General features: G+C 43.5%; 3 protein-coding genes across 4 annotated transcripts; 1 reads left to right on the top strand and 2 right to left on the bottom strand.

Moving 5' to 3' along the window:
• Positions 1-803: 803 nt before the first annotated feature.
• dusp23b (dual specificity phosphatase 23b) lies at positions 804-2,855 on the top strand. Of its 2 annotated transcripts, none has more exons than XM_037486073.2 (3): positions 804-1,004; positions 1,241-1,521; positions 2,102-2,855. In XM_037486073.2, exons 1-3 carry the CDS (start codon positions 953-955, stop codon positions 2,291-2,293), a joined length of 525 nt encoding a protein of 174 aa, XP_037341970.2. In that variant the 5' UTR covers positions 804-952; the 3' UTR covers positions 2,294-2,855. The 2 variants fall into 2 exon arrangements, with proteins under 2 accessions (XP_037341970.2, XP_037341969.2); XM_037486072.2 differs by having other exon boundaries at positions 805-1,073.
• A 26-nt stretch (positions 2,856-2,881) lies between these two features.
• On the bottom strand, positions 2,882-11,823 carry LOC119227347 (afadin). The gene is made up of 22 exons (XM_037486069.2): positions 11,686-11,823; positions 10,980-11,172; positions 10,517-10,650; positions 10,321-10,448; positions 10,127-10,221; positions 9,879-9,959; positions 9,590-9,789; positions 9,336-9,481; positions 8,563-8,657; positions 8,169-8,440; positions 7,798-7,941; positions 6,308-6,506; positions 6,109-6,200; positions 5,949-6,035; positions 5,757-5,822; positions 5,583-5,656; positions 5,242-5,360; positions 4,998-5,120; positions 4,772-4,866; positions 4,496-4,636; positions 3,070-3,957; positions 2,882-2,976 (listed from the first exon to the last, which is right to left on the bottom strand). Exons 1-22 carry the CDS (start codon positions 11,779-11,781, stop codon positions 2,884-2,886), a joined length of 3,561 nt encoding a protein of 1,186 aa, XP_037341966.2. The 5' UTR covers positions 11,782-11,823; the 3' UTR covers positions 2,882-2,883.
• A 6,646-nt stretch (positions 11,824-18,469) lies between these two features.
• On the bottom strand, positions 18,470-23,883 carry txlnbb (taxilin beta b). Its single transcript, XM_037486115.2, has 10 exons — positions 23,176-23,883; positions 21,615-21,846; positions 21,320-21,411; positions 21,050-21,220; positions 20,060-20,254; positions 19,791-19,910; positions 19,625-19,699; positions 19,458-19,550; positions 19,136-19,231; positions 18,470-19,027 (listed from the first exon to the last, which is right to left on the bottom strand). Exons 2-10 carry the CDS (start codon positions 21,835-21,837, stop codon positions 18,530-18,532), a joined length of 1,563 nt encoding a protein of 520 aa, XP_037342012.1. The 5' UTR covers positions 21,838-21,846; positions 23,176-23,883; the 3' UTR covers positions 18,470-18,529.
• Positions 23,884-24,300: the final 417 nt, after the last annotated feature.

Genomic DNA, 24,300 nt, shown 5'->3' with positions numbered 1-24,300 from the left:
ATGTTTTTTGCCAACAAAGTGCCGCGTTATCCCTTTTATTTGAATAACATTATTTTCTGCCACATAGGTCATCTGATGACCCCTCAAAAGACCCTTTTGGAGGACCTGACCTCCTGGTTGGCAAACACAGGATTAGACATAGGATGGGAGAAGCTGCAGGAAGCTCCAGGTGGTGGAGCTCCAAGCCAGAGGAAAACACAGCAGAGAAGAGGATGAAGAGGAAGATGAGGATTTGGACAGGATGTAACATACAGCAGCTGGAGAAAAGAGCACAGGTGAAAACTGACGCAGGTGTAAGTTAAAATCCACACTGAAAGATTGAAATGTTACCAAAAATAAAAGTTAAGTGGGTTGAAGGAAACATGTTGACATATAAATTATATATCAGAGGAAGGGTACACATTTCTACCAAATACTGTTTACAAAAAACTTTTGTATGTTTCCATCTGATCTATAAATTATTATTACATGATTTGACCTTATTAACTGCTTTACCAGTAAATATAAATGTGTCTAAATGCTCTTGAAAATAACTAAGGTTGGCGTGATTTTTAAATAGCCACAATAACCTGTATTTCTTTTCACATCATTAGAATAATTTCCCTTATACTCAGGTTGCAGTCGGTTACAGAGAGGCATCCTCTGTATTTACACAGTCATTTATTGATCTGGCTATTCCCGATCCCGAGGAACGTACCTCACGTGTACCGCGTGATTCGTGTCCCTCTTGGTGGGCCGTTGTGTAATCCCTCTCAGGGCCCCTTTGCTATTTCTGTGCCTGGGTCCGCACGTCACGGTTGGGTATTTTCTCTGGTGACTAGCTCGCATCAATAGATCTTCTAATGTACACCCAGTCAGCCAGCAGCTTCGCGACTGATGGGACTTCACCGTGCTCATTCATTTCATTATTGTTACCCCGGCATGAGGAGAATGGAGAAAAGGACCGTGCAGCATGAGGAATGTCACACGTGACCGTCGATGTGGGACATTGGACTTGGAAGCGGGTTGGTGTCAAAGTGAAACACGTGTGTTGGGGACGTCCAGTCCGCAGCTACTGATGCACCCGGATGAAGGTGCGCTGACAACTTATTGGGGCAAAAATAGACAATAGCTTAGTTTATTCGGACCGAACGTTTTTCAAACACGGTAAATTGACGCAAAGGAGCTGGCTTGGCTCCACCTTGACCGCACCTTGACTCAACCGGTGTCCTCCCTCCTTATTTTGTTTCTACCCACTCAGTTCGACGAAACATGGCTTCCACTCCACCGCACAATTTCTCCTGGGTCGATGCAGACAAAGTGGCCGGACTGGCGCTGCCCAGGAGGACCTCCGATTACCAGTACCTGCTGGACAGCGGCATCAAACACCTGGTGTGTCTCTGCGAGAGGACGCCGCCGGGCTACGACTCGTGCCCGCAGTTACAGCTGCACCACATCGACATAGTGGACTTCAGCCCTCCGTCACCTGCTCAGATCGATCGATTCCTTTCCATCGTGGAAGAGGCCAACTCCAAGGGAGAGGTGAGCCATTAAGGCAGGTGCTGGTCAGCCCGCTGGTCCTTCTGGTGGCTCCTCGCGCACCGTCTACGCGCACTTCCGGTTTAGCTGCTGCGCTCCGCAAATAGCAACAAACAAAGGAGGTTTACGGAAAGACAAGTCGGTCGTTTTCTTGTATTTTGGTTTTGACAACGAGAAAACGATGGTATTTGTGTATTTTCTGTATTTTCGTTTTATCGTTCAAACGGTAAAAGGAACTTCACGGAGGATCTGCTTTTCTTCCAGTTGTCAGACCGGGTCAGCTGATCATTTCTCAGCTACGATCACAGATACTTTTTGTGAAACCGGTAGTCTGGCAATGTTTTTTTTTTTTATCTCTTCGATGATTCATTCTTCTATAAAATGAAAATAATATTTAAAAATCCTCAAAATACACTCTGATGTCTGATGCTTTGTGTCTCAAACCCAACATATTCCCTTTAACACAAGACAATGAAACTAACAGAAACAAAAGGAAAATTCCGGTCTTCTAGCCGTGATGCAAGATGGGTGTGCTTCGGTTCAGCTTAGTGAACTAAGTAAATACTGTATTGCTCTTCTCCAGGGTGTGGGAGTCCACTGCATGCACGGGCACGGGAGGACAGGGACCATGCTGGCCTGCTACCTGGTGAAGACCAGAAAGATATCGGGGATGGATGCCATCAGCGAGATCCGCCGTCTGCGGGAAGGCTCCATCGAAACCAGCGAGCAAGAGAAAGCTGTGCTGCTTTTTTATCAGCGCAATTTTTGCAATTAACAAGTGGAACGACTTAATTTCTAAATAAACCATTTGTTATCCATGATACATAAGCATTTAATTAATGTTTAAACTGGTGACAAAACATTTAAATTGACAGGAAAATAATATTGAACCCAGTATTGACGTCACACTCCGGAGGCCCGTGGGACATTTGACAAACATTTGTTCAGTAAATGCATCATCATACTGTCTTTTTGCTTGGTACACGATTACTTTTGTTTATATAGACATGCTCCGTCCCAGCTTAACAAATCTGTAAACACATCTTGCACATTCATTCATGCACTGGAGGCCGGAGAGAAGAGACGCTGGCGCTCCTTGAATGTGAGCTTTTCAGGAGCTGACGCCCTCCTGGTTTTCTCCTGCGGCTTTCTGTAAATGAACAATAATATCAGCCCGAACACCAGTTGGTTTCAAAGCTGCTTGTTCTGACTGAATTTCAATTAGACTCACTTGTCTGATGGCATGTTGTTGGAGTCTTGACTATGTCCGCTCTGTCTTTGATCTGCCAAATCATGGAAATATTGTACTGAACAATAAAACAAGAAGTCGGATGAGCTCACTGACTCTTTTGAATGAATTAAAACCTACAAACTTTTACCTAGCTTTGCTTTTGTCTCTGCCGGCATTTCAAACTCTTCCAATTCATTGTTGAGGTTTCCAGAAGAGCTTCTATTATTCTAAAGATGTGAAACAGAATAAATAGGTTATTGTGTCTTTTTGGTAACATTTCAATCTTTCAGTGTTTAACCTACACCTGCGTCGGTCTTCACCTGTGCTCTTTTCTCCAGCTGCTGTATGGTTACCATCATGTCCAATTCCTCATCTTCCTCATCTTCCTCCTCATCTTCTCCTCTCTGCTGTACCTCCTGCAGCCTCTTCTGAAACTGCCACTCCAGGTGGATCCTTCGCAGTCGGCCGTTTTCCTCGGCCGTGCGCCTCGCTTTGCCCTGCAGGTCTTGCACCTCCTGCTCCAGGAGCTCCACCATCCGCAGCCTCTGCTGCTTCTCCAGCTTCTCCTGAGCGTCCCTCCTCCACGGGTCGCACCGGTCCGGTGGGTCTTTGGGCTTCGCAGGACCCGTGCACTGCTTCTGCTCAGTGAGAGCTTCTTGGAAGGAGACATGTTTAGTCGGAGTGATGCTCACTTGGGGCTTTGCAGCTGCATCCCTGTGAGGGGTGCATCTCTGCTGCTGTGAGGGCGGCGCGGGTTGAGGCAGCCTCCTGGTTGCAGAGATGGGACACGCATAGATATGATCCGCTCTGATTTTCACCCCGTGGGCTTTAAGGGGTTGGCTCGTTTTGGCCGCCTGCAGAGCTGAACTCTGGAAGGTGGTGAGCGGGGGACTTGTGTGCGGGTCCATCGCTCTGGTCACAGGGATGTCGATGCGTGTCGGCTGGTTGGAAGGCGTCGGTGTTGGATGTTGTGAGAAAGGAGTTCTCCACACACCGGCGCCACTTGTGCGGCCGCCCTGCTGCTGTTTCGTGGGAGAACAATAATCTGAGAGGATGTCGTGAGAAGAAACGCTTGTGCGAATCGGGAAAGATGAGAAGTGGCTCATGGTTTGCTTCTGCTGCTCCTTCGGCTCCCCAAAGTGCTGCCGTCTGTCCAGCAGGGGGCCTCCACTGTCCACACACAAGTTCTCCTGGGACAGAGCTTGGCGCTAGAAGGACAGATATAGAGATCTTTGTTGCATTCAGGGTCTCGTATTGTGTTTGTTTTGTTGTTGTGTGAACAATCAGTTGTGGAGTGAACTCCCCTATCGATCCCCTACCTACTCCAAACTCTAAAAGTAAAAGACAGTTAGTACAGCAAGTTTGATCCCGTGTTTCTCAACCAAAGATTCAGGCTCCTCCAAAAGTTGCAATATTCATATTATATACATATACATTCTAGGGGTTGCAGATGACTAATGTGGCAGAACACAAAAAAGGGGAAAAAAGGTTAAAATGTTATTCAAATAAAAGGGATGACAGGGCACTACTTTAACTTTAAAAAAAAAAAATTTTATTGAATTTCTTCATCCTAAAAGTAACTATGTCTTTCAAATGAATGTAGTGGAATAGAAGTCTAAAGTAGTATAGAATGAAACTACTCAAGAAAGTACCTTTTAAATAGTACACCACTTACTTTCCACCACTGTGAACAACACATTCCTTTGCATCCTAAATAGAGATAGAGATGTTACCATAAAGACTTACCATAAAGGTCCTCTTGCTGGAGTACTGTCCGTGTAAAGGCCTCAAAGACACCTTCAATGTTTGCTGTGGTCGACTGGTTTCAGACACGTTCTTTTCCTGGGATTTAGGGGTCGGAAGTGTCAAGTATTCCCTGTGAACTGTCTAAATATGGACATATACAGTACAAGATAATTGTTACGCAAGGTAACTCAAAAACAACCTCCAATGATTTGTTTCAGTGTTTTTTTTCATAGATACTGAACCATTTATAAATGTCTCAATGAATTAAACATTCACATCAGAACAAAGGTGGAGGTTGGAGACAGCAGCCATGTTGTTCGCTCTGACAACAGGGTCAACGGGGTCATCTCCATCCTCGGGGGGAAAACACACTGAAATGAGGGAGAAAAGAAACACACTGGAGTTTTTCTTATGACTCACCCTCAAGCATTAGGCATGTCTCACATCACGGTATTTATTCCATGAGCCCGGCAGTGACGCGGGATAATAGAAGTGCACCCACCGCTCATGTTGGGGTTGGAGCGATACAGTTGTCTGTTTCTCTGCATTATCTGGTCCGTCGTCCTTTTGCTGCCTCCATTGAACCGATCTGACGGACCAGGATCAACTCGCTTTAGCACGAGTCCTCTACCACCCGGCTCCGTGTGGCTTGTATCGCCTTTGGGAAGCGAGAGGGGGTCTTAATTAAGTCACGGAGGGCAGAAGTTAAAACAAGGGCCATGCTTTAAGTCTGATGGTGTTTTCACCTGTCGTCCTGTCTGGCGTCGGGTCGCTCAGTAGAGCTCCCAGGCCGTGGAAGCTCGCTCCAAACTTTGCAACCTGTAAGGTCACAACGGGGCCCGTCTGCATCATGATAGCTGCTGCCCTGAATCAGAGGAGAATTGGGATTTAAATGGAAGACTATATATTTCAAACTTTTAATTAATCTGTAAACAACGCTTTTATGTTGAAGGTGTTTTGAACCTGACGATTACGCTGCTTTCACGTGGCTATTTAAAAGTTGTTCCACGGGGAACAAATAACTGGTATTTGTTCAGTATTTGTATATCTTGAGAGACATGGCTAAACACATAAACTTGTAGCTAACCTTTCTTGGCTGAGGCCGATCACGCTTCGACCATCCACACTCAGCAGCTGGTCCCCAGCTGTTAACGTGCCGTTCTGCACAGAGGAAAGATTCATCAATCCTTGTATAATTCCATTTAATTACTTTGTACACTGCATAGCTCAAGGTAATAAGAATAATCCTGTTTAATGTCACCATCTCAGCTGGTCCTCCCTTGACAATGGATTTGATATAAATCCCAGTGTTTTCTTGGCCGACTCCCTGACACAAAATAAAAGGCATTGCTTTTATTAGTAAAGATATTAAGTCAATACTTTTAGTAACAATTCACCTTTGTTTTGCAAAACCACGGCACTGACAAACTTCAAAAACCCAAAAAGCACTCACCTTGGCAGCCACAATGCTAACCCCCATCCCACTGTTCAGAGGCTTGTTCAGTGTGATGCTCACAATGTCTGGCTCTCTGTGTGCTGCCTATTGTGGAAAACATGTATAAACGCTTCATTTTATGTTCAAATGAAATCATAAACGATGTGTTTTTGCTTACCAAACATGTGCTCTGTGCAGAGGAAGTTGGTTCACTGAAGTACACGGTCCAGTCACCTGTAGAGTTTGGCTGGGATGTCAGAGAGCAGAGACCTGGAAGAGAAATAGAACCATTTTAGTAGAGTATATATTAGATACACAACAACCCTGATATTCTACAATATTTTTACATTTTGTAAATGTGACTCGGACTCCCAAACCTTTCCGGCAAATTGGCTCCAAAAATTCCCTGAGCCCCAGCGGGATTCCTCTCACGGTGTCACAGGAGTATCCTCCCTCCGGCAGGAGGAAGGGCAGATGGAGGTCGAGGCTCTCTTCCAGCTGGATGTCCCGCCCTTCGCTCCGAATCAGTTTATCAGCCGAGACCTTCGCAGCCGTCACTACGGCATCAATCAAATCCTGCAGCGAGGATGACGAGCGGATCAGACAGCAGAAGTATTTCAGGACGTTCCAGTGAATGGAATCTGCCCGCTGTGACCGTTGTTTTAATACTAGCACTAATGTTCCAGTGGTGCCAGATGAAAGCGTCAGTAGAAACTGTTTCAAGGACTGCACTAGTACACATTTCAGGTACTTTTACTGTGGTTTACTAGTTTAACTGGTGATACAATTACTTTTCATTAATTTACTTTACCTAAGATATTAATTTGCATTTATATAATTTTATATAGAATATATATGTATGAATATACCTGTAGGAGGTAGTTAAAAGTTCCACCACAAGACAATATTTAAGTACAATTTACATAGAAATAAAATATCCCATAATATACAATAATATTACTAACATAGTACATATTAAGTACTTTTGCTTTTGATACTTGGAATGCGGATATTAGTATTTGCATTGGTATCACATGTGAATCTATTTTTTGTGGCTAAGCTTAAAGACTTTTTAAATGATTTATCTTTAGCATGAACTACATGTTAGTCACATAAACTAGCAAGCATTTGTTTGTCAAACCATTTCTCTAAAGGGTCTTTTAACAATACAAAACATTCAAAGCATTTTGAAGCTATTACTCAGAACCCCAGAGACACATGTATTTGTATGTTTCCCAAATTACAACTGTATTTCCTGATCGAAACAAAAATGGTTGCTGATAAGATGCGACCATCTCCTTACAAAATACAAACATATTGTTGTGTTTGTTCACTATTGGAGTTTGAGTCAAGACCCTCTTATGTAAATTAGTTACAAAATGGGGTTCTTTTTTAGCATGTGCAAATTGGTGTTTTGATGACGTTCCTAGTGGTGAAATATGAGGTTTAAAGTTGTATGTCATTGGGTTTCAGCCTTTTTTCACCCTAAAAGCTTGTAGTAGAAGTAGTTTCAGATGGTAGATTCTGCTAGAGAGCGGCAGCCCATTCACAAAGTGATTTCCCTGTAATATTGGCTTAATGTAAACTAAAACAGTCAAAGTAGGGAGTGACGCACACCTTATATCACGCAAAATAGAATGGGGTTATGTAATGGAATGGGTTTGTGAGGCAACTCACTATTATCTATTATTCATGATCCTATTCATCATTGTTTATTATTCATATCATTAAATCTATACTGCTGCGCTCCTTTTCTGTGGTTGAGGCTGTTTCTCCTTCAGTACAGGCCGCAAACCTGTATCAACGCTCTGATTAAATCACGTGAAACAACCACGGCATTGAGGGAGTTGAAGGTAAAGGTACTCACAGTTGGAATGTGAGGTTCATTGGTTGCATAGAGGTAGCCGGATAGCAACGTCTGCAGCTGCAGTGAGTTCAACTTGAAACAGGTATTCTGGATGGCCTTCACGTCTTGCATTGAGTACTTGTTCATGGTCAAGAGCATGGTTGCCTAGAAACAACCAGGCAATGCTATTTTAACACCTTGTACTGACTGAAAGATGTGCACTGATACGTAAATTATAATTGCAAACCAGAAACAAGATCAGAAATACATCGTGTTGCAAAGACGCTCATATTAAGAAATGCTAATTGAACCAGTCACTGCCTCCATGCTTCATAACAGCCCATTCGAAGCTCTTGTTTTCATTTGGGCACAAGGAGCCGGGGGGACCTGACCTGGAGGATGTGTCCGAGGTGGCAGTCGGCGGCCAGCTCCAGGCCCTGCCTCTCCGCCCAGGCTTCGATGGCCGCGAGCCTCTGGCGGAGAGCAGCTCCCCAGTAGTGGGAGCGCAGGCCCGGAGTGTTGGCCTCTGGGCTCATGAGCTGGTTGAAGAGCCAGACACTGACAAAGTGGAAGAGCTGGGAGAAGAGCTGGATGGTTAAGGCGGGGTTGACCCGGCAGCGGCGTAAGAGGGACATGGCGTTCATCAGGGTGTTCAGCACCATTTCTGAAAGAAGGCAAAACAAAACCCGTACAGTTTTTAAACAGGAAACATCTCTGGCACAACTCTTAAATGACGTGGTGCACTCAACAAGATGATTATTTCTGTACAAGTAATGAGACGTTTACCTATGCCAGCTGGCAGGGCTCCATGCTGCTCGGGATCAATCAAAAACGTGGGCAGGTGTTTCCTCAAGTCATTCTGAAGACAGAGGAGGAGGCAACTTTGGGGAATAAAACACAAACGTTACATTACACTTATGGCATGACGCCTTTAGTCAAAAAGCTGCTTATTTCTGCTGTATTTGTTAATAGTTTGGGGTTCGTGTACTGCAAGCTCTGTGTCTGTGTAGAAGTAGTTGTTGAAACAGTACGGTTCAGAATTGAGAGTTCGGGGTTGCTATCGCAGTGGATGTTTGGGTTGATGGAGCTTTCTAGTGAGGGATCATGCTGTTAAATGAACCTCCGTCTCAAGTCTTTTGCTGAGCGCATCATATTTTCTTCAAGGATGATCCTGTATTTGGCTCCATCCCTCAACTCTGACTAGAGCTTCTTGGTCTTCAAGATGCTCTTTGAAATGCTCTCTAACAAACTGTGAGGCCTTCACAGAACAGGGGGGAAAGGGGGACTCTATTTATTATGTATATGTGACATGTGATCGCAATCGGTTGTAAAAGACCTTTGTTGTCAAATGCACTCAACACTTTTCAGATTTATATCTGTAAATAATTTTGAAATCCATGTAAACTTTTCCCCAATTTGCAGATGATGGACTATTTTGTCCATTACATGAACTGAATGTAAATCTTGGGTTATAATGTAACAAAATGTAGAAAAGTCCAAGAGGAGCACTGTGTTTTTAGTAAAGTGGCTCTCTTTGGAATGATTCTTTTCATCGGTACCTGTACGCTTTGTGCACCAGGTGGGACAGGTCCAGCTGACTTTGCTGGGTGAACACGCTGAGGTCTTGGTCATGCTTGAGGAAGTTGAGCAGCTCGGAGGAGTTGGCCATCCAGAAGGCGAGGGCGCCGGCTATGGCCTGCTGCCTCTGCACGTATATGCACGGTGTCACGCAACCTCACGGACTGCAATGCTAACAGCTTGTACCTTTGATTTCCTGTGCGTGCAAAAACAGTTCAATGTTTCTTGTACTTGCCTCGATGACCTTTGATGTCATGGCCAACATTTTACTTGTTGTCAAAGTGACGCCGTGGCCGCAGAGTGCTGTGCCACGCCTGTCATGGCGCTGCAGAGCGAAGCGTGTCACGGCGTAGAGGATGTATGCCGGGGAGAGCTTAAAATGAACTGTGGAGCTGTTGGTGTAATTGATGACTGCAGACAGGAAGGCTCCTTCGGCTGAAATGTAAAAGGCGCCAGCAGGGGGCAGGAGGACATTATTACACTTATCAAAATAACAATGGAAGAAAAGCTTGTCTTGTACTCACAGCTATCGCTGAACTGAATTCCAATTGGCAATCCAGGTTGGTCTGAAGAATCCCGATAAATATTGTCTGTGTGCTTTCCCTCTAAATGTAAGCAAACAGAAGTCTTCAGCAACCCCGTTCATACCATATCATATCATACAGGTCATGTGCATTGGAGGTTAAACATACTTGTACACTAATACATGGTCTTATTCATGCAACTGCAATGTTCCACATTTCTATTTCTTTCACATTTCACACTTACTTACCTACGGCATCTGGCCAAAGAAGCTGTGGGTTTTCTGTGCAGCTCTCTTTTCCCTCATTGTTATTGCTCTTGTTGTTCGGGAGCTTTTCAGTTGACCTGGATATTTATTTCAAAAGAGTAGATTTCATTTTGAGCGTTAAACAGGCCTGAAGCAAACAAAAAAAAAATGTCATTGTGAAACATTAAACATTTTACCGATTCTCATCATCTGAAAACGTGTCAGTTGCTTTGGTTTTGTTCTTTTCTTTCTTTTTGTCTTTTCTTGAGAGTGTCCGCTTGAAGCTTTGGATCACACCTCCCTTTTCCTTCTCGTGACAGTTTTCCTTATAGATCAACACCAATTCAAGAACAAACATAGCTGTGAGATTAAATGAAGAGAGAGGGAAGCTGCAGGCTGAATTATTTGTTTAAGTGGTACCTTCAAACTCTCGTTGACCTTCTTGAGCACAAAACGTCCTTCTCTGTTGTCTGTGGTCCAGTTCAACTGTACAACCAGTGGCCTCTTGTCCAGATCCAGTTTACGTTCTAATGCAGAGCATATTCTTAAATCAACTGGACTCCCAACAGCAAATTAAAGATATAAATAACTATTATGTTCTATATGAATTTATCTTAATCTTACTTTGATTAATCTATTCATCTTTTGGTTTAGTTCAAAATCCCTTAAGTAGTAAGTTTACTATCAAAAAAGCGTACAAGGTACATCTTTATAATTAAGGGACTAACGCATTTTTGGTTGAAAAATGACTTGAATCGATTGATCGTCAAAGTTGCTCATTTATTTTGTGACCGGTATATTACTTGATTATTGCATTGTTCATGTCAATCATACGCATTATGAGGTGAGGGATTACCTTTATTAGCGTGGATCTCATACAGGGAATAACTATTTGTCAGCATCTTCATGTCAGGCCTGAACTTCTCTGACAGAGTGTCAATGACCTCTTGAGTCGAAGAGTTGCTGCAGACACGCAGACACTTAGTGGCCACATTTCCTCCAACACGATCCTCAAAGCAGAAGCGCATCACTCCATGAAACTCCAGGTTCTGACAACAGGGCGATTTTAAGTGAGTCTTTTCATACATACACGTTTCTAAATAGGCTTTTAGAATAAAAACGCCAATCTCCCCTTAGATTTATGAATGAATTAAGTGAAAAACACTTAAACAACGATAGTGCTGTCTATACTGCCGGAAGTTCATTTCTTTAAGGCAGTAACAACCACTAACTGATATTTTTATTATTGACAAATCTCTGCATCCTCATAGATTTCTGCATGTGTTAGTGGTGTTAATCTTTTAAACTGTGCCAAAAAAAACATACTAGATCAACTTTGGATGTTCTTACCTTTCACAATAAAGACAAACATACTATTTTCCAAAAGAAAGTTTCACTCACTTGCTAAAACAGCTAATGGTAGTTAAGGCTATAAGTTGCCTTAGACGCTGCTCCGGATCAATAGGATGCAGTCCTTTGACCAGAACTGAATAGATTTGTGCCCCTAAACCCATTCCAATGGCGTATGAAACCTGTCTGATGTCTGTCGGCAGGCGACTCACCTCATCAGGTTGACTTATTTCAAACAAATCCAATCTGTTGTTGTTCCACTGTCTGATGACTTTGGCTAATTTCTCCCGTTCTGCCTCCTCCGGCATTTTTCACCAATTAACCTCAAAATGTCTTTCCGACTGGCTGCTGTGGAGTTTCTCCAGATAAAGACACAGAGGAAGCTCCGGTGAGGAAAGTTTTCATCTGTCCTGTGTATTGTATACATTAGGACCCCACCCCTCCGTCAGTTTATCCCCCATTAGTCATAAACTCATTGTACTGCCCAATGAGTTCTCATACATAATTGCCCGCTTCATCCCATATACACTTCCCCTCTCCAGGCCCCACACCCCTCCTGCCTCGTTTCACGGGTCACTGGATCTCCGTTATGCGAAGCAAACAGTTTTCCCCCATCATAATCCGTCCCAAATGATTCCCATAGGCCATAACCAAACTTAATCTGTAATTTCCTTTTTAATCCACGAGCAAAAAAGGCTATGTTTTTAATTAAAGAGGGACAACTTGCACAACTTTTTGCATTTGTTTACTTGAACCATGCTGCAGAAATCATCGTGTGATGCTGCAATAGTTTCCTACAGCAACACATGTATTTACGCTTGAGGTAATCCCACTTCTCATGCATAGCAGCAATCTTCAACACAATTTATTGTTACATATCTTCCCATTCAGCCAATAGTATGAATGTAGGGCAGCTTTTGTTGGTTGCTGCAGTGAGTTCTGTGTGAACATACAATGGAACAAAAGCCCACCAACAACCAACCCTCAATTAGATATACAGTTTACCATTTAGAGATCCTAACAATCAAGAGGATTGTTGTCTGGATGTTGAAAAATGCAGAGAAGAAGAAACGCATTATAGTTTCTGCCGAGATGATCCAGTTGAGAGAGTGCAGCCCATTTGCACTGTGTGTTTTATTTGCAATATGAAATTAAAAGAACTTTGAGAGTGCCAGGCGTACAAAAAAATATATACATTTTTAAATAAAACAATATCCTGGTATACTGTTGCCATCATTTCTTGATGATAAATAATCACTTATTGTAAGTCGCTTTGGATAAAAGCTTCAGCTAAATGACATGTAATGTAATGTAAAATGATGCTCTTTGGGATCACTTCTTCGGTTCTGTCCATTACATTGACATGGCGCTTTAGTGCAACATAATAACCGTCCTTATAAGGTGTGCAGGGTTGCTCTTAGTTCATATATGCATGTCATTTATGTTTTGGAAACATGTGCATCTTGTTGTTGTGTGTTGAAGCAGTTGATGTCAATGCTTTAGGATTGGTTTGGATTGGACTACTCTGCTTGTCAGTGGGATTTGTTGGTTTTGATCTTTCACAAGAAGTGGATGCTTATTAGAAAATATGTACAATATGGAAACATGTTGCAGGTCTTAAAAGCTTCAATCATAAAATGAAGCCCTCTACATCCATGGATTATTTTCTCTATGTCAGTAAACAAAGATACACAGAAAAAAAGCAAGACGGCATCCCACTGCACCTTTCAGACCTTCAGTCAATAATAATAAAGGCCCCGATGAGAATACTTTTGAAAATGTTGTTCATGTCAGTTGCTCCCTTCATGAAAGTCCTGCAGGGCCTTCTGTGAAGCAACTCAGCTGGAAAAGTTGCTGCTATTCTTTTAGTTCATACATATTTATTCAATTATTGCTTATATATATGCTTATTATCAGGAACACTACAAACTGATTTTAACTGTCAGGGTCAAGGTTGCAGCTTTGGTGGCTAGAGTGAACATCGTCTCTACAATAAAACGTGCTTAAAAACAAAAAGTTAAAGCTGATTATTGATGTCCAGGGATGACGTATCAGACATATTTTGTGCCACCCGATTAATCACGTGCCAACTGCGCAGCACACTGTCTGCTCCTCCATCCCCAGATTGTCATTATGCTCCCTTCCTTCTGTGCTCTCCTACCCTTTTGTCTCCGTTTGACTTGTAATAGTTTCATAAGATGTGCAGCTTCTTATCAGTGAACAGATGTGACATAATCCCTGCTTTCTCTGTGCACAAAACAAAATGTTTTTAGAAGGGTACACCACTGTTTGAACCGTGAGGTGCCCTTCCGTAGTCATAGGAACTACTGCTTGTGACAATGATTGTATAATGCCTTATGTGGCTCCTTATGAGTTCTGTAAAGTTTGATAAGACCTCTTTTTAAACAGAATCGAATCGAATCGATTCCTGAGTGCACGTAAACGTCTTCTAGCTGTGGAAGCCGCTGTCTTTGTCGCATGTTGTGGGTGAAATAGCTCAGCCAGGATAACATCGCTGAGAAATCACAATGTTATTCTACATCGAAATGAAGGATTACAAGTTTTTTTGTTTTATTTCCTATTGAAAAAATATGGCCTAGTATGAGGGGCCGTTTAGGACTTAACTACTGAGACACTCTCACACACACTACTGAGACACTCTCACACACACTACTGAGACACTCTCATACACACTACTGAGACTCTCACACACACTACTGAGACACTCTCATACACACTACTGAGACACTCTCACACACACTACTGAGACACTCTCACACACACTACTGAGACACACTCATACACACTACTGAGACACTCTCATACACACTACTGAGACACTCTCACACACACTATTGAGACACTCATGCCATCTCACTAGAGTGCGTGAGAGCATCTCACTATACAACGTGAGAGCATCTCAGTATACAGTGTGAGAGAATCTCAGTTACACCAGAAGGCGGAAGCAAAGAGCGCTGATTTTGAACAGCGCAATGCGCCAATCATACGCCCTTCCTTCACATGCCTTGAAGTCCGGGCTCGCCCGTCCAAGTTCATAAATACTACTATATTCAAGGGACGGAATGTCATTTCAGGACGTTTTCAGGGGAGAAATTAGATGTTTAAGCAACATTTCTGCGGTCGGTTTGTTAACATTCAGCGATCGTAAAAAATTCCATTGAGGATGTCGGAGATGTGAGGTGTAGTTAACAGGACCATCTGATGCCTCCAGCACCGGGCGGTGAGCCTCATCTCACGCTGCAGACCTTCCATTTTCCAAACAGAGCCATTCCACTTCTGCATCATTTTTATTTATTGATTGAAAGCAAACCCTTTTAAGTTTCTTTCCTACTGTTGTTATTTTTTCTTTCCTCTAATTCAAATCCAACCAGCGTGTCTTCAGTAAAAGTAAATACAGAAAAAACAATACGGTGAAGATAGTGTGTAGATACCAGAGGTGGCTGGTGGAAAATTTCCTACATAAGACTATCCAATCAATTTCAAAAAAACATCCCAGAATGATTAAAACAAAGCTGCAAAGGTATCGGAAACGCAATACTAATTTGTAGGTCAATAATTAACATTTATTGCAAAACAAAAAATAGTTGTGAATAAAAGGATAGCAATCTTATTTGTTTCCCTCTCAGGGGAAATGCAGTGTAATACATCTAGGTATCCATCTATCTATTTTGAAAGAGCGCCACCAGCCCAATGCAACTTCGCTGTGGTTGAAGACGGTACTGCACCCAAATGACGTTCTATGACGTGTTGACACAAATCCATTCAATAGAACGCGTCATTTAAAAAAATAACAAAACAAGCTAACGGCTCGTATTTCATGCTAACAACACAAAACTCACAAACAGTCGTATAATCACCACTGTGGCAGGAACAAATGTAATTTAATCCGGGGGCACCTCACCAATCAGCACATGAACTGAGCAAAGGGATTTTTTTAAAATGAATTTGTCTTGATAATTCGTAAAAAATATGCGTTTACGCGGCGGTAGGTAATTACCCACAATGCAACGGGGCAGCTTTGGCCTGTTTTTAAAAAACAAAAAAATGTTATGGTTGCACCATGACTGAGTCAACTCTGGACGAATAGGACTACAAATAGGGCCAGTGGTTCAGTATGTAGGTAGAGCTCCGGGATTCCTCTCTGATGCGGTCGGGTTGTTATCTCAGTGATGCATGTGCACTCATAGGCTCACCGCGGTTAGAGCAACACCATTTGCGTTAAAGGGTATATAGCTGCCTCTGATGCGGGGATGTGGTTCCCCCGCACAGGACGGTACCGCCGCACAGGACCGATGCGATGCGGTACACTTGTTTGCTGAGGAGCTCCTGCGACCGCGACATTTAGGAGAGCTCATTTTAAAATCCCAAAACAATCAAACTGTAACATCAAGCACCGTTCTAAATAGAAACGCAAATCGACATTGGTATGGGCAGTGTGTTTAAAACTGTTTACATATTTCTTTACAACATAGAATGATTTGCATTTTACGATATTAATGCAAAATGATACTTAAATACAGTAAATACAGATACAGTAAATATTTTCTATTTATGTCAACATTTAGCATAATAAGTACATCTTTACTTACCGGCCCCCAGACTCCAGTGTCCGCCCGTACCGGCCCCCAGACTCCAGTCTCGGGGCCACGGGGTAATGAGGTGACGTGCCCTCAGCCGCCTCAACGCTAACCACCTCCAGTTCCTCAGAGCTGGATGGCTGCGTGAGTGGTGCTTCATCCTGGGTGGAAGAACCCAGAGATGCTCACGAGTCCCAAAGCTCGAGTCCGAGTCGAGTCTGAAGTCTTTCGAGGACGAGTCTGAAGTCGAGTCGGAAGTCACCGTGTGTGCGACTCGAGTCGCACTCGAGTCCGAGTCTCCAACTCGAGTCCCCATCTCTGGAAGAACCCGACACGCATGATTCCGATGCTCGGTTTGAGGCCCTGGATGTTGGCAGTGGATGGCCCGAGTATGGTTTGCGGACCTGATATCTCTCCTCGTCGGTCCTCCTTTACAGATTCCGAACAGGGTGGACTTGCTTTCGCAGGCGTCAGGGTCCATCGTTCACCCCCGCCCGGAGCTATGGAGACTATGGGTGTGGCCTCTGAGGGGGCCCGCCTCAAAGGATCTGGTCCCTCGATCAAGGTTTGTCTCCGGTGCTCCGTTCGAGCCCATCAAAGAGGTCGCAGTGAAATATGTGGCTCTTAAGACCATCTTCCTATGAGGGGCCGTTAAGGACTTAACTACTGAGACACCCTCACACACTATTGAGACACTCTCACACACACTATTGAGACACTCATGCCATCACACTAGTGTGCGTGAGAGCATTTCACTATACAACGTGAGGGCATTTCACTATACAACATGAGAGCATCTCACTATACAGTGTGAGAGAATCTCAGTTACACCGGAAGGCATCTCAGTTACACCGGAAGGCGGAAGCAAAGAGCGCTGATTTTGAACAGCGCAATGCGCCAATCATACCCCTTCCTTCATATGCCTTGAAGTCCGGGCTCGCCCAATTAAGTTTATAAATACTACCATATTCAAGGGACGGAATGTCATCTTAGGACGTTATCAGGCGAGAAATTAGGTGTTTAAGCAACATTTCTTCTGTCGGTTTGTTAACATTCAGCCATTGTAAAAAATTCCATGGAGGATGTCGGAGACGTGAGGTGTAGTTAACGGGACCATCTGATGCCCCCAGCACGGGGCGGTCAGCCTCATCTCACGCCGCAGACAGCTGCCTGTTCTCGGCCAGACTTCTGTGAAATTGACTACTTGTATTAGGGGGATGTTGGACAGTCCTGATTTGCAATGCCCTGACGCGTATTTGTCCTCCTTTATTGGAGTTGCACTGGGAAAACTGTCGCCCCCCCCCCTCTCTCTCTGGCCGTAACGTCCGCGCCACCCCCCCTGACCTGAAACGACTTTGACACCCCTGATTTACAGCCTCGCTAAATATTGCCCTTTTTTATGGTTTAATGTATTATTTAATCGATTATTATCCTTTGAAGTCGCTTTGAAGCTGATGTCCTGCTGCCGGTTTCCATGACGCTCTCCCCACAAGACCTTTAATTAAGACACGGTTAGTTTTATTGCACAATGATAGACAGTACAACAAGCGCGCACACTATGGATACAGTATAGTTTACGTATTGTTCATTAAGGTTATGAATTTAAACTCTGCTCGCAAAATAGCCGGTAAACAAACACCAGTCTCAGATTAAAAGTGATGAACACTCATCCTAGTTATACTATCGTATATATAACCGCTACGGAAAAGTGGATCGAAGCGGAGCATTTCACAGAAGTCTGGCCGAGAACAGGCTGTAGGTCTCAGTAGTGTGTGTGAGGTGTGTCTCAATAGTGTGTGTGAGAGTGTCTCAGTAGTGTGTGTGAGTGTGTCTCAGTAGTGTGTATGAGTGTGTCTCAGTAGTGTGTATGAGAGTGTCTCAATAGTGTGTGTGAGAGTGTCTCAGTAGTGTGTGTGAGTGTGTCTCAGTAGTGTGTGTGTGAGTGTTGAGTGTCTCAGTAGTGTGTGTGAGAGTGTCTCAGTAGTGTGTGTGAGAGTGTTGAGTGTCTCAGTAGTGTGTGTGAGAGTGTCTCAGTAGTGTGTGTGAGAGTGTTGAGTGTCTCAGTAGTGTGTGTGAGAGTGTCTCAGTAGTGTGTGTGAGAGTGTCTCAGTAGTTAAGTCCTAAACGGACCCTCATAGCCTATTGGCTGAATTATTTATAAACTAAAGATATTTTTAAACTCTAATTGCTCTCTTGCCGAAATTCACCATAAGATTCTTAGTTAACTAATTACATGATATCTTTGAATGCACCAGCTATGTTCCTTGACAGTTCTGTATCAATGATCAATCATGACAATCCCAGCAGTTGCAGTGAGTCAAAACTTTGAAAAGGATAAAACTGCAGAGTTGGAATTCTCCTTAATCCAGACATGTGAGGATAGAATGCTGAACACAGAGCCAGCCAACTTTTCTTTTTATTGCTATGAATCTCACACAAATCAGATTTCTTTCCCACGTTAATCAACTGACTCCATTTCCAAATCTCTCTGTTCTTGGCATCCGTCCTGCTCATCCTCCTGGAGGTGTTCGCCGTTGATCTCCTCCCGGTGGCTCTGCTCTGGCTCCTGGACGCCCTCGGAGAGTCCTTGTGGTTGGAGAACCACTGCATCTGTGGGTGGAACATGAGAGATCGTGAAGGAGCCCGAAATCTCCTTCAGGCGGCTCTGCTCAGCCTTGAGTTGAGCCAGCTCCTTGGTCATCGGCGTCTCGGCGGCGGCAGCAGAGACAGGAGAAGCAGTTTTCCGGACGGGGTCTTTGTCTTCAGGGACTTCGGGGGACACCGGCTCCTCTGGCCCCTCCTTCTCCTTTGGCTCGGCACTGTTGTGGGGTTGACTTCCAGCTCCCTGGACCTTCTCAGAAAGAGTCTTCCTCTCCTCTTGCAAAGCCCTGCACAGATTCTCAAGCTTTTGGTTCTTGATGGTGACGAGCTCAAACTCCTTTTCCTTGATTGCTTTCTGTAAAGGATTAAATGCATGAAAAGCATTTGTGCGACCGGCAGCAAAATAAAAAGACAACAACCAAATAATTGCATGTGGCCATTAAATGGCTGAAAGCTTTCTTACATCTGACACCATGTCGAGGAGACTCTTGTTGCAGCTGTCGAAGCGACTCTTCCATGACTGGTTCTCTTTATCCAACTTTTTCATTTTCTTGGCCATCTACACAACAAAAAGAAAAATTCCGTTGAACAGAACACAATCAAAGCCACATCTAAAAATAGCTGCCACAGTACAATGAAGGATCTTAGAGTTTGTCAGATTTAGTTTTAGCTTAAACCTCGGGGGAGTGATTTTTCTCATTTCTGTTTTTCTACTGTTTTCCTTGGTAACTAACGTAACCAACATCGTGAAGCTGTCTTCAAATGTTCTGTGAACGCGTCCTTACTTTGTCCATGTCCTGTTTGAAGTCGCTGTAGACACTGTTACTCTTTGATACCGTGCCCTGGAATTCGTCAAACTTCTTGGAGTACATCTCGAGCTGAGGAGAGAGAGGGTGGCTCTATAGAGGTTTCAAAATATGTCGATTTGAATCCTAAAGCCCAGGAACTGTACCTGGATCCTCATATCGTTTTCCTGCTCCCTCATGACCTTCACTCTGGCTTTATATTCGGCCGTCTGTTTTAGCAGCTGTGAAGAATTAAAATCCTTGATGAAAAGCAGTAAGGAATTAAAAGGCAGATATGTTCTTTGGAAACACTTTGTGAGACTCAAAACGCACAAGCTCTTTTTCCAGCTTGTGCTTCTCCTCCGTCTCCTTCAGTATCATGTTGGCCTGCGTGAGTTTGGTGTCCAGCAGCTTTTCTTTCAGGTCTCTGTGTTTGAAAACCTTTTCCAGGTTCTGAAAGAAAGTTTATAAGAGGAAGCTGTTTCATTTCTTGCTGAGGCAGGCTACATAGAAATACTCTAACTAAAAAATGTGCAAATAACTCATGCGTTCGAAAACTGACACAGAGGCCGAGATGTGTTTTGAACCGTCAGGATCCATACCGCCTCTCGCTGGTCGTATTGTGAAATGAGCCCCTTCAGTTTCTCTGCCAGAGCGCCGTTCTCCTGGCACAGCGCGGTGTTGCGGCTGCTGTGTTCCTCGATTTGGGCCTGAATCTCACTCAGCGTCCCCTGGAAATGGGTGGTGATCTCTTTCCTCTTCAGGTCGTCCTCTCTGCACCTCTGCAGGGTCTCTTCCTGCATCCCAGGGATCAATGTTGGAGCTGAGTAAAACTTGGTATCTGATACAACTAGTCCAGCAACGAAGAGCAACACTGAAATCTATGAAATCGCTGTGGTTATTCCCACTGTTATCTTTCCCACCTCCAACTAGGCAGACTGAATAATGTGCAGTTATTAGAGCTGGAACTATTCATTTCATTACTGATTATTTTCTCAGTGCATGGTTTGGGATTGGACGTCAATATGCCTTTCATAAGACCTCGGTGTTGTTGATTAGTTGATGAGTTCAAAACCTAAATACATTTTAAAGTTTACTGCCGCATTAGTCAAAGAAAAACAGCTACAGCTGAAAATCTGTAAACAGATCGTGTTCGGCATTTTTGTCAGAAATTGAATGATAAATTGACCATCAAAATAGTAATTTAGTAATTAACGTGAATTGCTATAACGAATTTGCTATGGAAGTCAGTATGAACCCCACTTAGGTTACTAAAAGACTTTACCTTGTTGTGTTCTGTTATTTCTTCACAGCGTAAGCATCTAAAAATGATAAATTACCACATCTACATGGTAACGTCCTTTTAACCTCTTCATCGTTACATTAAACCTCCTTTTGGTTTCACATACAGCACCGGATTTTACATTGTGTTTGAAATTAAATTTGCATCAGCGCTCCCTTTCAAGCAGTGTAAATACAGTATATTGTAGATGTATTCAGGAGGATGTCCACTCCATGCCGTGCTGTTTAGAACGATGGTGTTTTCTACTCTTAAACATGCTGAGGAGCAGAAAGGACAGGGGCTGAAGTACCTTTAAGGTCTTGTTGTGTCTCTGCAGCTCTCGGCAGAGACTCTCCAGTTTACTGCGAGCCAGCACGGCCCGGCTGTGATCACCCTGCAGCTGGTCCTTCTCCTTCATCACCTGGAGCAACTTCTTCTGCAGAACTTTTAACTGCTTCTGGTCACTCCGGTGCTCCTCCAGCTGTGCAAATACACAGGAAAAAGCCACCGCATGCCCCGCGAGGGTGAAGACGTGCACCACTTCTATGTTCTCTTTCATTCCCAGTGTTCCCCCTCTCACCAGCTCAGCGTGCTTCTTGATGATGGCTTCCAGTTTCTGCTCTGGAGTGTTGAGTTTGTTCAGACTTTGCATCAGCAGCATGGCCTCCTTCCCTGAGCAGCCACGGAGGATTAAACACCACTCGTCAGTCACAAGTCTTAAACCACTTTGACTACTCCTGTATTGAGAAATGACTTTGGAGCACATGATTAAGAAGACGGTTTCACTGCAACTTGAACTTTCGCTGACAGAACTGAATGAAACCTACCGCAGCTAAAATCTATAAAACATTTAAAGATTCAAAAGAGAAATACACCTAAGCTTTTGAGCATCTTCTTCTCCAGTTTCTGGTCCTTGCGGCTGGCTGGCTCTTTCACAGCTGTGACCTCGTCTGTGTCCCCTGGCTCAGCGGGAATCTCGTCGGCCTGGTAGGTGCTAATGATGTCCTCCAGCTGCTGGGCCAGGTCTTCTGTCAGGTCAATGTGCCGAGCCTCGGCTGGCGACGCCTCGGGGCCCGTGGGTGCAGGACAAGCCTCCATTATTCTGAGCTGTAATGAGAGGAACAGTTGGTTTCTCCATGTGAATTCTGACAAACTTGGTAATGCTTCTTGGTTTTTGAAGTCGCTCTTGCAAAATCAATTAACTTCGGTTTAACTGAAAGATCAATATGCACTTTTCATAATGCAAAAGCTTTACGCCTTTTTCAAATCCTTATAGCAGGAATTCATCTTAATACAAATAAGTAACCAGCAGCTATTTCGATTGCCGCTTTAATCATTTTTTCAAGCAAAAGCAAAAACATTTGCTGGTTTCAGCTTCTCAGAGGTGACGATTGGATGCTTTTCCGTTGTGGAATATGGCGGTGAACTGAACAGCTTTGGGGTTTTGACAGCAACGAATTTGTAGCCATCATGTTGGACTGTGAAATTGTATAATGGGATATTTAAATTATTTTCTGACCAAATTAATCCAAATACTCAGCTGATTATTAGCTGATGACCATAATTAAACAATTATGTAACACCAAGTCCCAAAGCAAATAGAACCATGGTGCTTCTTAAAAAAGGTAAATAGGATGTGTATTAAATGCTGTTTTGTAAACAATTGTAGCTATTAAAGATATAGTATGTTCTTGTTCTTGATATATGCTTTTCTCCTCAGACGAGCAAATTTAATCAAATTTGACTGAAGAAGATGGCTCAACTCTGGTCATTGAAAGCGACAGCAGAGCTTATTATTGTACCAGAGATTGTGGCTGTCGTACAGGCTCACAGCTAGAGCCTGTTTACGTGCATAAAATTAGTGCAGCCTTCACACTGCTTTCACAAGCAGAGCACATGGCACCTGTTCCAGACCCCCAAGGCTATTTTAGGAACGTCTTAATATGGGCACGTTATTTATTTATTTCCAATCCGCTCTTATTGATGTCAATGTCAGTGGTTGTGCGTACAAAAGCGGCATTTCCAACTTTGAAAATAACTGTATTATATAAGCAACCTAATACATGTTCACTATTTTTATGTAGAGACAAATATCAAAAACCAAAATGCTACTTGAAAGAAATGACGGTGGGAGAAGATATTGATACCTTCACTGTCCAAAGAAACAAATGTGGTGGTGTACATTCAGAGAATCTAAGTATTTAGTATTATTGCCATTGTGTGCCAACAATCGACTCAGGCAGAACTCAATTCTCTCTGCCTCTCTCCTCTCGTGCTTCGGAAAGCCACCAAATTCAATCAAACATGTGTTAGTACCTCAAAGGAGAAAGAGAAGGGGTTGAAAACAACTTCAAGAACAGAAATGCAGTTTTTTTTAATGCAATTCAAGGTTAAATATCCCTGAAGGAGCAGGGTAGCGAGCAAACAGGGTCTTACCGGGAACTAGTTCCAGGGTGCGGAAAGGAAGAGTGTGGAGGGTCTCTGGACAGGCTGCCACCACAGATACAACAGCTGTGATAAGACCACCTCAAAATAAACCAGGGGAGCAGAGAGAGGGAGACGCTCTGTCCAGGACACCCATGGTCCTCTGATTGTCATGCAAGCAGGGATAGAAACACCCACGTGTGTGTGTGAATACAATCAAAACATTTTTTTCTGATCTTCCGCCGCCATTTTGTGCGAAGCCCAGCACTAACTTTATTTTAAGCTGCTATGCTGTTAACAGCCATATAATCATTCTAACAAATGGGCCTGACAGGCAAAGTCACTGAGCAGGATAGAAAAAAAAGGAAAGATCAGTCGATGTGATTGGCCAGAATTAGAACAGACCTCCTCCCAAATCCTGAGGAGAGGCGGCATAACGCCAAGATCACTGTGGTTTCCTGGTTATTCGGTTCACACACGCGGGCGAGTGCAGTCACTGGTGTGCTGAACGCAGCCTGAAAGTGGTGGAGCATCAACCACGAGGTGAACACCATCTTTTGGACGCGTTCATTTGTTCTTTGTTGTTACTGCAGTAATCATCTTTCACCAGAGGATGTCACCGGCAGGAGTCTCTCCAACGTTTCAGTCTGGAGATTATGCTCCGCCTGAAGGTAAAATACCAACGACTTCATCTGATTCCCTGCGTGCTCTAATTTCAACAATTGTGAGCCATGCGGGAGGAAAAGCAGGGAAGCCATTTTGTATTTTGTACAGTAGAAGCAGAAGAACGGCGCACAATAAGCTGCGACACACACCTTTTGGGTTTGAAGTATATTCTTTTAAAACATTTTTAAATGTAATCTGAAAAAGTAGAGCACCAAACAATAAAGTCCCCGTAGCATAAAAGAGGCACTCCGTCCCGACTGACCAGTTTCAATGCAGAGCGCTAAACAACGGGTTGGCTACTGAGGGGGTTTTCCTCAAAACATCTTAGCTGAGAGGTAAAATGATTCGTCCTCTGTGTGTTTTACAGGGAATTTCATGGACATGAGAGGCACAAAGCAGTTCAGTAAATATAAGTACACAATAAAAACAAAACACAATCTGAATACACACTGTATGCCAAAGCAAATGGAA

The sequence above is a fragment of the Pungitius pungitius genome, chromosome 14, assembly GCF_949316345.1.
Source record: "Pungitius pungitius chromosome 14, fPunPun2.1, whole genome shotgun sequence".
In the NCBI taxonomy this organism is placed as follows: Eukaryota; Metazoa; Chordata; class Actinopteri; order Perciformes; family Gasterosteidae; genus Pungitius; species Pungitius pungitius.
The sequence above is the reverse complement of the archived record's forward strand: the minus strand, read 5'-3'. Positions and strand labels throughout refer to the sequence as shown.

Coding starts and splice junctions, on each gene's coding strand:
- dusp23b (XM_037486072.2), top strand. CDS start 953: ATGAGGAATGTCACACGTGACCGTCGATGTGGGACATTGGACTTGGAA. Junction 1,074..1,240: donor ACTGATGCACCCGGATGAAG/GTGCGCTGACAA, acceptor CTACCCACTCAG/TTCGACGAAACATGGCTTCC. Junction 1,522..2,101: donor AGGCCAACTCCAAGGGAGAG/GTGAGCCATTAA, acceptor GCTCTTCTCCAG/GGTGTGGGAGTCCACTGCAT.
- LOC119227347 (XM_037486069.2), bottom strand. CDS start 11,781: ATGCCGGAGGAGGCAGAACGGGAGAAATTAGCCAAAGTCATCAGACAG. Junction 7,942..8,168: donor ACCTCGGACACATCCTCCAG/GTCAGGTCCCCC, acceptor GGTTGTTTCTAG/GCAACCATGCTCTTGACCAT. Junction 4,867..4,997: donor CTCCAACCCCAACATGAGCG/GTGGGTGCACTT, acceptor CCCTCATTTCAG/TGTGTTTTCCCCCCGAGGAT.
- txlnbb (XM_037486115.2), bottom strand. CDS start 21,837: ATGGAGGCTTGTCCTGCACCCACGGGCCCCGAGGCGTCGCCAGCCGAG. Junction 19,700..19,790: donor ACAAGCTGGAAAAAGAGCTT/GTGCGTTTTGAG, acceptor AATTCTTCACAG/CTGCTAAAACAGACGGCCGA. Junction 19,551..19,624: donor AAAACGATATGAGGATCCAG/GTACAGTTCCTG, acceptor CTCTCTCCTCAG/CTCGAGATGTACTCCAAGAA.